Genomic DNA, 12,741 nt, shown 5'->3' on the forward strand with positions numbered 1-12,741 from the left:
TACTTCGGAATAAAATTGAATTTTTGTTTGAATGTTAAAAAGATTTTTACAATGTTTGCATTTAATTTTGCTGATTTGATAATTTGTTAAAATTGACGAAATTCTTATTCTTATTTTACGTTATGTTATTAGTTTTTAATTAACCAGAATGGATGCCATCAATTACGCCATCTGATTGCAATCTTAGGTATCGTTCACGTAAACATACTTTCTAAAGATTCGTAAATCATACTATCGAAGAATTACGCTACATAAATCATGTTATGCTAAAAATACATAAAAATCCGTTATAAATTTATAAAAATATTTGTTTGAATTGATTCTCTGGACATACATTTTTTACAATAAAGAATGGTGGTACTGACGCATATTTTAGGTTATGCGAAAAAGGTAAATATATCATTAATAAATTCCATCTCGATAAAAGATTAACGATAAGAGAGCAAACAGAATACAGGTGGTTAATGAGAATAAACTTTAATTTAATAGTTACCAAGGAAATTTAAGCGTCGGGGATTGTTGGACAGTTTACGCATTCATGTTAAAGGAGGTTCTGGAGGTTCTGGTCTCCCTCGTTACGGTGGTATGGGTGGTAAAGGAGGAGATGTCTATGTTGTTTCAGACGAGAAATTAACTTTAGAAAAGGTTAAGTCTAAAATAACGGATGTAAAGTTGAAAGCAGAATCAGGAAATCCGAGTACCTATAGAGGTATTATCGGCACACCTGGAAAAGATCTCAATATAAATGTTCCAGTTGGTATTACCGTTTATGATGAAAATCATGCTAAGCTCGGTAATATATGTAACCATATATTAAATATAAATAATATATATAATATCGCGAATAACGGTTGATTGTAATATATTTCTATACACGTATATGTATGAAAATCTAGGCGAGCTAAATTTAAAAGGTGAAAAAGTGTTGGTTGCGAAAGGAGGCATAGGGGGATGCGAAAATACAGGTTACTGTGGACTTAAAGGTGAAAATCGACGTATACTTCTCGATCTTAAATTAATTGCCGATATCGGTCTAGTTGGCTTTCCTAATGCAGGGAAGAGTACATTTTTAAATGCAGTTTCAAAAGCAAAACCAAAAATTGCTGACTATCCGTGTAAGTTTTAGTTGCAATCTACATATATTCTCTGGTAAATAGACGTACGTTTTTTTATTTATACGTTCGTTTTCAGTCACGACCATAAAACCACAAGTCGGTATTATAAAGTTTTCAGATTATAGGGAAATGTCCATCGCCGATTTGCCAGGCATAATCGAAGGTGCACACGCTAATAAAGGAATGGGTTATCAATTTTTAAAACATATAGAAAGAACAAAATTATTATTATTTATTGTAGATATTCAAGGATTCCAACTTTCTGTAAAAGATAAACACAGATCTTGTTTAGAAACTATACTTTTGTTAAACAAAGAGATCGAACTTTATAAGCCGGATTTATTAGAAAGACCTGCGATGATTATAATAAATAAAATGGATACGGAAGGTGCAAGTGAAATTTATGATAAAATAGGACCAAAATTAAATAAATTATCGGAAGTCGTTACAGAATTTGACGAAATTATACAGCCGGAAAAGGTTATACAATTCGACGATATTTTGACGACATCATTGATTTCAAACAATAAGATCGAAATACAGAAAATTAAAGAAAAAATGCGAGATATCATCGATAAATACGAAGAACAAACAGTTTTCCCCGATAATACCAATTCGACTGATGATCAGTTATTTGAAAAGTTGAAGCGGCAATCACAACGATATACACCTGTATTTGTATAAAAATAAATGTGAAATATAAAAATTATTTTATTTATTTACTTGCTTACAGGAACAACAAAGATAAATAAAAATAACTCAAATGTTCTTGTTAAATTGTTCAAATAAGATTTTTCTTTATTTTTACCCATTTGCATTTCAAATTCGCCCTCTCTACTTTTTCTGTCCAATCTTCTCCTAACGGAGCCCTGCTTTGTATGCACAATTTTTCAATTTCATCTGGATCTCTAATAACACCTCTATTTGTAACCCATCTTTCTATTCCATTCCACGCAATCATTACTCCATTATCTGTACACAATTTAGGTGGCGTTCTTACGAAACGATAACCAAATTCTGCGCTTACGATACTTAACGCATTTGCTAAAAAATTATTGCAAGCGACCCCCCCAGATACAACCTGAATAATGACATAGCATCGAGTTAATATATAAGTCTTAACGATTTACCGATTTGTACTACCATTAAACATACCAGGGTCTGTTTGTCTTTGGGAAACAACGACATTTTATCGATAAATTCCATTGCTCGTTGAGTTCTTTGACAAATATGTGTTACAACAGCTAACTGAAATGCTGCACACAAATTATATACATCAGGGATTAGCATATCTGCACCTACATTATGTTTTTTCTCTTCTCGTTCGATATATCTTATACAAGCACTCAACAATCCAGCAAAACTAAAATTGCAATTGTAATACTTTGTCATACTAGATTCGAATAGAAATTGATTGACATTCGATGCTTTACGCGATGCAGTTTCTATTGCTAATCCTCCATTTAATGTACTAAATTCGGGAATATTCCTTAATTTGAGTCTTCGTGCAATCTAAGGATGCAAGTTTGTAATTCAGAATTAAATTATGTAATATGATTAATATGTTTGCTGTCAAGACTGCATATAATATAGCAGATAAACTTACTTTATCAAATATTTCTCCAGGTGTGTTATTTATACTAGTGCCAAGTAAATAAAATTTATCTACATTTTCGACAATTGTAAGTAAACAATGACCTCCAGAAACTAATAAAACAAGATAAGGAAAATCAACCTAGATGTGAAATGAAATATATTATTCTATACATTTTTTTAGCAATAATTTCATGTTAAATGTTGATATCACTTAACGAACTTTTTCACTAGCTCGTACTGTTAAAGCATGAGCTTCCATATGATGTATAGGTATAAACGGTTTCTTTCCAATTTGTGCTAAATATTTTCCAAACCTCATTCCAACATCAAGCGACATAGGAAGACCAGGTTTTACAGTCGTAGCCACTGCATCGATATCTTTTAATTTTATATTTGCAACTCTCAATGCATTTTCACAGATTCTGGTAATATTGGCTGCATGCATTTTTCGTGCAAACGAAGGAATTATTCCTCCATAACTAAAAAACATTAAACAATCATTACAAATTATTTAAAAAATTTAGAAGTAAAATAAATTACTGAGAATTATTAGAATTACTTTAAATGGATACGATGTTGAGAATTAATAGCTTCACCTAGTATAATACCTGTACTATCAACTATTCCACAACCTGTCTCATCACAGCTAGATTCTATGCCCAAAACTATAGCTGGTCTATCGTGGAAAAGATTTCGTAATAAATTCAAGTCATGTTTTTGTGAGTACAATAGTGTGTTACAATACAAGAAATGCTTCGATAAAGATTTGTGAAATAACAATCGCACATTCCACACCATGTCTTTTATTTATATTTTAAACATTTCACATTATTATATGTATACAAAAATATGTTTTTTTGGTATATTTCTTTATATTAGACCATAATAACATTAGTATTCATAGCTGTAAATAATTGCAAAAATTGGTATATAAATAAATATTTCGATAAATTTCACTTTTATATCGTATTACGGATACGCACGTGTAGCATATCTGCATACGTGTTTACATAGATATAATAATTAGATTCAGACTCGAAGTAGCTTCGAGAATTAAATACATAAGATCGATGTATCGAACTAGCTATCGATGTGACCACGCAAAGTTGCTGATAGTTCGTAGCTGCTCGTGGCTGCTCGTGGCTGCTCGTAACTGCTCGTAACTGCTCGTAACTCGTAGCATCATGGACACAGAACACAGAGCTAACACAGAGTGAGCCAACTGCAGCTTTTCACCTGTTTTCATCTCAAGCACGAGTATCGGCAAGTGAACATATAATGTCGGAACAGTAAGAGATTTCTCTTCTTTTATTATGGGAAATGAATGTTTTTCTATAATTCTGATGTTCGATATAGTACGACATATTTATTTTCTATTATAACGCGTTTCTGATTCTTGGTACAATATAAACTTTAATCATCTTAATAAGAATCGAGGTTAGACTTGCCATCGCTTCTGTGAATGATGTACATTGTGTTTCAACAAGCGTCATTCACTGAATTCCTTGTTTCCTTAGCTTATTTATTTCTTGCAATTGTTCGTTGTAACATTTATTCTCTGTAAAATGTTTATAAAATATGTTTGACATGTAAATATCATCTTTATTTGTGTTGTGTATGTGTTTGTGTGTAACTATGTCAATAATGTCCAAAGTAGACATTTTTCTGTATAATGTGGTAATAATTTAATATTGTTTACACAAAGGAACTAATAATAAAAGTATAAAACATATGAATTCGTAAAACCTGAGAATTGTTCGTAAATTGATATTGTATTAAATATTGAGAAGTGATTTTACATGTTGTTGGAATATTAATGTTCAGCCTTTAGCTATTAAAAATGAAATTTTTAATAAAATTACAAAACACCTGTAAATAAAATAAATTGCCATGACTTCTACCATTTGAGCATCTTAATAATTATTTTTCCAGCGATGATACTTTATTGGATGAAGATTTAGGAGACGAAGAATATGATTTGGGCAATGACGAGGAAGAGGCTCTTTTAGCAGATGATTATGAACTGGAGAGGGTGAGCATATTGCTGGACCATTATTTTGTTATTAAATGAGAATTAGCTTATCACTATATGCCATAACATTCGGTATGATATTATTTTATGTTAGAATTTAATAATAAACTCGTCAAAAATTTCAAGACTGAATGAAAAGATAAATATTTAATCCATTTATTGATATAAAATGGTGTATAAGTAATAGATTGTTACCACATTAATTAAAGTGTACATTTCTAGAACATTTAATATTAATCTGACTTTGTTTTAGATCTATTAAAATAACAATGAATTATTTAAATAAATGGATTAAAATTAGTATAATTTATATTCATGTTCTCTATATGTAATATCTTTCAGCGTGCAAGGTGGTAATTCAACAATATCAATTTTATTTGTTTACCCCTGTTTGGTTAATTGTGTGTTGTATAGCTGTAATTGATGAATCTAAAATCATAACTTCATATAGCGAAGAATGATATTGTTATTAAAGATAATTATTATTTCATTTTGTATACACATGATCTTTTTGAATGTGATATTTACTTATTAAAGCGTTCGATTTACAATATTATTAACAATGAAAAAGAATTATATAATGGATAATTAATATCAATTGATAAAGGTATATCAATAATTTTCATAATTTTGCAAGATGACAAAAATCTTTTATCGATTTTGTTAGTTCATGTGTTATGTTTGCTCTAATAGATAATATATGAAATTAAAAATAACTGCGTGATCGTCGGTGAACATTTTTGTGTAGGCAAAAAAGTGTTATGTTGTATAGAAGTTTCGAATTATAACCTATAAAATTTGTTGTGAAAATCAATTTTACCATAGCAAACGAAGTATGAAAGTATAATGCGAAAATAAGATATGAAATATATAGGATAAGAAATACCAATTGATCAAAATTGCTGCAGGGAAAATGAAAGATATGGAATTATAAATTATTTCTTATATTTGTTTTACATTACTTTATTATTTGCTAAATTATATTTCATTTACATAACAGATGTAAACATAGTACTTCTATTAATTATGATTAACATACTACAGATTCATAAGTACATAACACTTATATATGTACTTTTTATTTAAAATTTTGTATGTATACATATTAGGTACCAATCGAGTTTTATATATCAGTGGGTATACAAAATTTTAGTTTTTTTTTTTAGATTATATCACTTATCTACTTAAAATTGTTTGAATAAATGCTTCGTCACATATTTCCTTTTCCCTGCCTTTTGCAAAGGACATTTTAATTATTAGCCATTGTAAGCAGAATCAGTGTTAATTGTAGTTGAAACAATAATATTACAAAATTTTGTTAAAGTGTTACACTATTTCAACAACTTGCAGATAGTGGTATTATTAATTTCTGTGATTTACAATGTATTTGAATATTATAATTGTTTCAAATTGTTCCCCGATATACAAATCTTTAGCGTAAAGAATGTTTTAATCAAAGTTTCTACATACAAAATATATATAAACAGTTTGCAGATTTTTGCAGATTAAGTTTTGAATACGTATTTTTAAACTGTAACCTTAAATTTAAATGAAAATGTTAGTATTCAATCTATAGTATTTATTTTTGTCAATTGTTTAATTAAGGAAAAATCATTTTACAAAGTTTCTAGTAAACTGAAAGTAGAATATATGTCAAATAAAAATATGTGCAAATATGGATTGTTCAAAGCAGTTGATATATATCGTGAATACTTTCATTAAAACATTCATCTATTTAAAAATATGTGAAATTTTTCTGTAATGATAAATTGGTATTGTAAGAAGGATCAATATTGTTTTTGTTTCCAAGAGAATTGTATAAATTTTCTTAGTATTTAAGATCTTGTACACATTTTCACAGAAAACAGCAGTATGGAATATTTCAAGATTTTCTTTGATAGTAGATTCGTGTATATTAAGGAAAAAGTTGTAAATGTGGAAAAGTATAGGTCGTATAAATAGCATACCAATTGAATGCAATATATCGCATTGTTATATATCATACTGCTGTAATTTGAAGTTGTAATACATTGTACAGTATGTTTATAATGATTCTAAATATCCATAAATGTAAGTTATGCTGTCATTGAAGAAAATAGTACTTCATCATCCTAATTAAGTATTCATAATATTACATAGTATATTACAAATGATTAACTGCATATGTATATCTACATTTCATATTCAGTTGCATGAACTACAATCAGATTTATAAACTTTGTTATTAGACTTAGCGAATGGTACTCGAGAAAAGGAAAAAAAAAGAAAAAAAAATAATAATAATACGAAAATTCAGGATTGCGCTATCAAAAGTCATACAATATCATCGTTTTAATCATAAAGAAATCGTCTTTTGTGCATTTATACATATATGTATATATATACATACATATATGTATATATATACATACACTACTTTATCTACCAATCAATATGTTAATTAAGAGTAGATTGTAACGACAACGGCTAAATACCATATTTTCATTACAAATATTTGGCAATTTAATTCCCTGAGCAGCAGAATAGCTATAAGGGAGAAGAGGAAACAGATGATGTACTGGACTTAGGAGTTACCGACGCTCTCGACGACTTAGATGGCGAAGATGAAAATATAGAATTTAGTAGGAGCAAGGCCAATAGAAGTAATGACAATGATTATTACGAAGACGGAGATCATATAGAGGTTCAGTCAAAGTATTACAACCAAGATGAAATTCATGAATACCAAAGCGAACAAGCACGTCAGCACGATGAACGCTCTGCAAGCGATAGTGTTAGTACTTCTAGTAATATCGGGAAAGGAGATTTACGAGAGAAGTTGCAGAAAAATGCAAAAGTCTACGCTGGGACTGGACAAGGATTGGAAGATGACGAATGCGAAGAGGCCAAGGAAAGGAGGAATAGATTCCAAAATGAGAGAACCATAGTTTCTCCAAAAATGAATAACAATATACCAGATACTTTGGAGAATGTAGTAACATCTGAACCATCGAAATTAGTATCCAGAGGCCGAGGAAGAGGTCGAAGCACAAGAGGAAGCCGCGGAGGAAGATTTAATACGCAGAATTCGGGAAATTTTAATCCAAGGTATTTTAACGATTCGCCTTTTAACTTTGCCTTTTTAATTACTGACACAAAAGTCAGTTTCCCCACAGAATTTCTGGTAACATTTATATAACGTTACGTGTTACATGTTAGATTCAGCAATGCGCGCAACTTGAACTTTGATAATCAACCACCAGCATGCAGACCACCGCTACTCGAAGCTAGGCCGCCGTTTCTTCTTGGAGTACCAAACAATGTCCAAAATCAACAGATAATTTATCAACAATCAAATTCTCAAGTACAACCTTATCAACATTATTCTCCGAATGGCTCGCTCCAAGGTCCTACACACTTTGCAGATAACAGACCGCAATTCAATCCTAATCAATTTCAAGGTCAAGCGGGTCCTCGAGTAATCAGATCATGGTTAGATTACGGTCCTCGAATGATTGGACCATGGTTGGCAGGATCGTTACAAGGACCGCCGTACAATCATCCATCGAATCAGCCACCATACGTTCAAAATCAACCAGGTCCTTTTCAAAGTTCAGGCGTGGTCATGCAGGATAACCAAACACGACTAATGCAGAATAATCAAGGTCCCTTGTTACAAGGAAATCTTGGAGGATCACTGGTTGGAAATCTTAATCCATTAGTACCTGGAACTCCGGCACCGTTGTTACAGGGAAACCAGACGTTACCGCTGCAAGCCTTTCCGCGACAACCTTCTTCCCAAGGACCATCCATTAATCATCCTAATGTACAAATAGCCAATCAGTCAATCTCTGAGAATAGACCATCTTTCCAAGAGACTCAGTTCGAAAATCGATCCGTTTACGATTCAAGGTCCGGCTATAACGATCAAGTACCTACCAGCCAATTTAATACTAATACGTTACCGGTACCGCAACAGTCCTCTTCAAATGTACCCAATGTACCTTTACCTCCAGGGCACAAGATTTTGATCAATCCTCACTTTCGAGGTGCCGTTCAATCGACGAACGATGGTAAGTATACATCAAAATTCTCTAATTTTCATGTAATATAGTAATTTGTTATACATTTGTTTTTATGTATTATAAGCAGCAAGACTTGTGTGGGATTCTGCTCAACAGACACCTTTGTCGTCTCAGATTCCTAGTAATCAGTTTCCACAAGTATCTTCTTATCAAAACCAAAGTTCGTATAATCAAACCCAGCAAGGACCACCGCATTACCAACAGAATTATCAACAAAATAAGAGCGATGTATGTATACTGAAATACTTTTAGGGAAACGTATATGTATATATCTCCGTAGAGTATGACTTGTGAACTGTAAATAATGTTGCATAGGACCCTTACGCGTACTTTTCTGACGTGTGGCAAGAAAATAAGCCACAGAAAAGTCAGAGTGAGTCTCCAAGTAAACACTATCCTACGGAAAGTAATTACTCTCGGGAGAGTAATTACGAATGCGGTCCTAAATATAAGTCGGATCAATGGGATCAGAAAGACAGTTACCAGGAGGTGAATTAAATATTAATTACAAAAAATTGTTATACTTTCGAAGAATTATACATTTATTATACAACAATAATGTATATTAGGATCATCGAGGAGTTCACCAGAATCAATATCGCGATAGAGATGTGTCATCCAAAACCAGAAGTGACCATCTCCCGAAAAGTAGAACCCTATCCTCAAATGCATATCGCGAGAGTTACGATCTAAATCATGCACAGAAATCTCCCAGTAACAGACCTGTGAATACTTCGATAAGAGCTAGGTTGCCACAAAAACGAGCCTCTGACTCAATAGACAGACCTCTACGTGACTTGAGTCCGAAGCGAATGAAACCTAGCAATAGAAATCTTCAAGAAGTACGAACAGTGGATAGTTTAAACAGTGCAAATAGCGAAAAGAAGGTATATTCCTTTAAATATTTTGTGTTTTAAATGTTATGCATTTTCTAAATACTATACTTCAGGATGAAGAGAACGATCCAGAAATGCAAGAATACAGAAAAAAAATGGAAGAACAGAAACGGCTCAGGGAAAAAATTTTGCGGGAAAAAGAAAATAGACGAAAAATGGCTGCCATGGAAAAGCAAAATGAAGAAACTAAAAACGATAATAATACGTATACATGTATGTATAATCATATTTTTTTAAAACTTATAACATTTTTCTATGTATACATATATGTATGTAAATGTATTTTTAGCTAGCGAAAATGCACAGGATACAAAGCCCGTGTCCGTATTGATGGGAGTCGTAAAAGATGTTTCCACGAACAAAAGTCATATCGCTATTGGCAGAGGACGTGGTCGCCCTATTAATACACAAGCCACAGAGGTATAACACTAATATTTTTTCAACTATTCGTCATACACGAAATTTGGAATAGGTACAATTTTGTTATAACTTAGCAAAACATTGTATATGGCGAACAATTTTTGTTTCCATATGTTTAGAAAATTATAATTTATACTTGCCATACGAAACAAATAAAATGTGTAAATTGTGCTTATACCTATTAAAATTTGATTTGTTTATATTATATCAAAATGGTATGTATTCACTGTCTGAATACATTGTACATAAATATTGATTTCTTTATAATTTTATATATTTATATGTATATATAAATATCTATTCATCGACATGATGCATCGTTGCATTTGCTGCACATTAATAAGAAATCATTGTTAAATATTTATCGCTACTAGAATGGCAATACGTAAAGTATGAACAGAATATGAATGTATATATTATATATACATCTATTAGACTTTACTGTATATTTTTTACTTATGTTCCAATAAAATATATTTTTTAAATACTTTTTGTTCCTTTTCATTTTCTCCAAACTTTCTATTACTTTGTGTAACGATTATAAATATTTCATTTAACGATATTCTCGAATCAAAATGTTTTATCGTTCGATATTTAGATAGACACGTCAACCAATATTGAAATACTAATATTTTTTAATTGCTCTAACATAATACGGTACAGTTATTTTATAAACTGAAGTATTTCGATTACTTTTGTTGTAGGCTGCAGAGAAACCGACGTGTGTGCGTATTGTCAGAACAATACAAACTGTACAATCCAACGATGCTGTAGATTCTACGAAAGACAGTAACTCTGGACACATCATTGCCCAGACCAGTGAGAATGCAAAAATTTTGAATGCTCAATCTGGAACGCGAAGGATTGTAATTCAAAAGTCGTTGTCAAATACGCAGAAGATTGCCACCAGCATACAGAAAACGGTATCGAATTTGCAAAAAGGTCAGCTGATAGTACAAAATAAAACACAAAATTTGACGCAAAACCTAACTCAGACAGTGGAACAGAATCAGTCGGACGCACTGAAAAAATTGACAGCTGTTGGACAGAAGATCGGTGGTAATTTACAAAGAATCGTTAAACAGAAGCCAGCTGGACGTCTGCAGAAAACTGTGATTAACGTACAAGAATTAACAAATGCTAATACGCAAAAGGTTGTCATCAATACGCAGGGTAATCAAAGAGTTGCCCTTCAAAAAACACAAACTCAACAAAGAAAGTTACCGGAAATAAAGACAAACATCGTGAAAATAGAGAATTTAGCAGCAAGTACGTCCGAGGCACAAATTAGACGTATGTGTCAAGGCATCGGGACACTTGAGGTGACTATTTTTGCATGAAAATGTTTAAGGTCTTATTATGTACTGCAAGTTTGTAATGCTTTCTTTATTTTGATACGGTACTTTTCTTTTCAAACTTGTAGCTTCAGCGTTTTTTAAGTTTTTTTTTTTTTGAAAGAACAATATATCAGTTTATTTTCTACTAATATTTTCGATATTTTTATTTTGAGAATAAAATTATTTGTATCCTCTACAATTATTTCGTTGTATGCCAAATGTTTGATCTAATTTTTTTTAAATATTTTTCTGACAAAATTTATGTAATTGTTATTTTCTTACGATATAGTTTGTCAATCATTTCAAACGCTTATAACAACTTACGTCTTTTATTAACTATAAATTTCTGACTTGAGCATACGTACTTATACGGCATTTACTCGAACTAATGTCGTAAGGTGATATTACGTTTACCCTATACTTCATTATTTTCGCAAGAGACAAGAATGATTACATTTATTTACTAATTGCTGTATAACAATTGCTGCACAATTGATTGTTATGGTTTTACTAAACTTTTGTAATTATTTTGTGATAGTTTTTTTTCTTTAATAAACAACGTACTTCTTAGTTTAATAATTATTTGTTCGTATTATTCGTGTTATAGAGCATACAAATGGGCGAGCGTAGCGCAACGATTGTGTTTAAGACGCAGTCTGCTGCCATGGTGTTTCACAAGAAATACCAGCGTAAAATGCTAGACCTTTCGCTGATAACTGTTCGCCTTATACCGCAATCAAGCGGCGCTAAGACCACTGCTACAATTGTGAAAGTTTCTTAAGTGAAATATTTAGATTATCTATTCTAGTATATTTCAACCAAAAAGAATACATAGTATATTCACATTTATGTTTACAAGTAAAAATACTTGATTTAAGCGAAGCAGCCTGCATATAATTGAACATGCATTTCATATTTTACATACTCTTTATTTAGAATATATAATAATACAAATATTAGGGAAAAAAAATATTTTTGGCTGCAAATGAATTGTATAATATAACTTTACTAATGAAGGTAAAATATCTTAACAATTTAATTTGTACATATATCAAATGTAATGTATATTTCATATAGAAATATACCATAGTAGATCTAATAACATGCTGTGCATTTAAGGGCTACAATTTACCGTGTAGCATACTAAGCTGATGAATTTATAATTTTAAATGCTGATACACAAACGTGTTATTAAATAAAATATAAATCACACTTACAATCGGTAGATGTATCCTATTTTAAATTAAAACCATCAGGATTGAAGGCGATTTGCGCGCGCGC

At 31.2% G+C, this 12,741-nt stretch overlaps 3 protein-coding genes across 4 annotated transcripts; 2 read left to right on the plus strand and 1 right to left on the minus strand.

Moving 5' to 3' along the window:
* The first annotated feature begins 185 nt into the window (after positions 1 to 185).
* On the plus strand, positions 186 to 1,834 carry LOC128888826 (GTP-binding protein 10 homolog). The gene is made up of 4 exons (XM_054145977.1): positions 186 to 390; positions 490 to 793; positions 897 to 1,115; positions 1,192 to 1,834. The coding sequence occupies exons 1-4, from the start codon at positions 352 to 354 to the stop codon at positions 1,797 to 1,799; spliced, it is 1,170 nt and encodes a 389-aa protein (XP_054001952.1). The 5' UTR covers positions 186 to 351; the 3' UTR covers positions 1,800 to 1,834.
* Positions 1,835 to 1,896: 62 nt separating this feature from the next.
* On the minus strand, positions 1,897 to 3,577 carry LOC128888825 (tRNA N6-adenosine threonylcarbamoyltransferase, mitochondrial). Its single transcript, XM_054145976.1, has 5 exons — positions 3,271 to 3,577; positions 2,932 to 3,190; positions 2,722 to 2,850; positions 2,271 to 2,627; positions 1,897 to 2,196 (listed from the first exon to the last, which is right to left on the minus strand). Exons 1-5 carry the CDS (start codon positions 3,507 to 3,509, stop codon positions 1,897 to 1,899), a joined length of 1,284 nt encoding a protein of 427 aa, XP_054001951.1. The 5' UTR covers positions 3,510 to 3,577.
* Positions 3,578 to 3,854: 277 nt separating this feature from the next.
* LOC128888875 (RNA-binding protein 33-like) lies at positions 3,855 to 12,685 on the plus strand. Of its 2 annotated transcripts, none has more exons than XM_054146048.1 (11): positions 3,855 to 4,000; positions 4,644 to 4,743; positions 7,262 to 7,830; positions 7,942 to 8,795; positions 8,872 to 9,035; positions 9,123 to 9,296; positions 9,377 to 9,694; positions 9,757 to 9,916; positions 9,993 to 10,123; positions 10,828 to 11,445; positions 12,068 to 12,685. In XM_054146048.1, exons 1-11 carry the CDS (start codon positions 3,990 to 3,992, stop codon positions 12,239 to 12,241), a joined length of 3,273 nt encoding a protein of 1,090 aa, XP_054002023.1. In that variant the 5' UTR covers positions 3,855 to 3,989; the 3' UTR covers positions 12,242 to 12,685. The 2 variants fall into 2 exon arrangements, with proteins under 2 accessions (XP_054002023.1, XP_054002024.1); XM_054146049.1 differs by having other exon boundaries at positions 8,875 to 9,035.
* Positions 12,686 to 12,741: the final 56 nt, after the last annotated feature.

Source organism: Hylaeus anthracinus, unplaced genomic scaffold (assembly GCF_026225885.1).
Source record: "Hylaeus anthracinus isolate JK02 unplaced genomic scaffold, UHH_iyHylAnth1.0_haploid 11994, whole genome shotgun sequence".
In the NCBI taxonomy this organism is placed as follows: domain Eukaryota; kingdom Metazoa; phylum Arthropoda; class Insecta; order Hymenoptera; family Colletidae; genus Hylaeus; species Hylaeus anthracinus.

Bases quoted from the DNA above. Each gene is read 5' to 3' on its own strand.
- LOC128888826 (XM_054145977.1), top strand. From the start codon at position 352: ATGGTGGTACTGACGCATATTTTAGGTTATGCGAAAAAG. The intron at 391-489 runs GTAAATATATCA...TTAATTTAATAG, and splicing joins TTTTAGGTTATGCGAAAAAG to TTACCAAGGAAATTTAAGCG. The intron at 794-896 runs GTAATATATGTA...ATGAAAATCTAG, and splicing joins TGAAAATCATGCTAAGCTCG to GCGAGCTAAATTTAAAAGGT.
- LOC128888875 (XM_054146048.1), top strand. The intron at 4,744-7,261 runs GTGAGCATATTG...TTCCCTGAGCAG, and splicing joins ATGATTATGAACTGGAGAGG to CAGAATAGCTATAAGGGAGA. The intron at 11,446-12,067 runs GTGACTATTTTT...TTCGTGTTATAG, and splicing joins AAGGCATCGGGACACTTGAG to AGCATACAAATGGGCGAGCG.
- LOC128888825 (XM_054145976.1), bottom strand. From the start codon at position 3,509: ATGGTGTGGAATGTGCGATTGTTATTTCACAAATCTTTATCGAAGCAT. The intron at 3,191-3,270 runs GTAATTCTAATA...AATGTTTTTTAG, and splicing joins CAACATCGTATCCATTTAAA to TTATGGAGGAATAATTCCTT. The intron at 2,851-2,931 runs GTTCGTTAAGTG...TTTCACATCTAG, and splicing joins CAGTACGAGCTAGTGAAAAA to GTTGATTTTCCTTATCTTGT.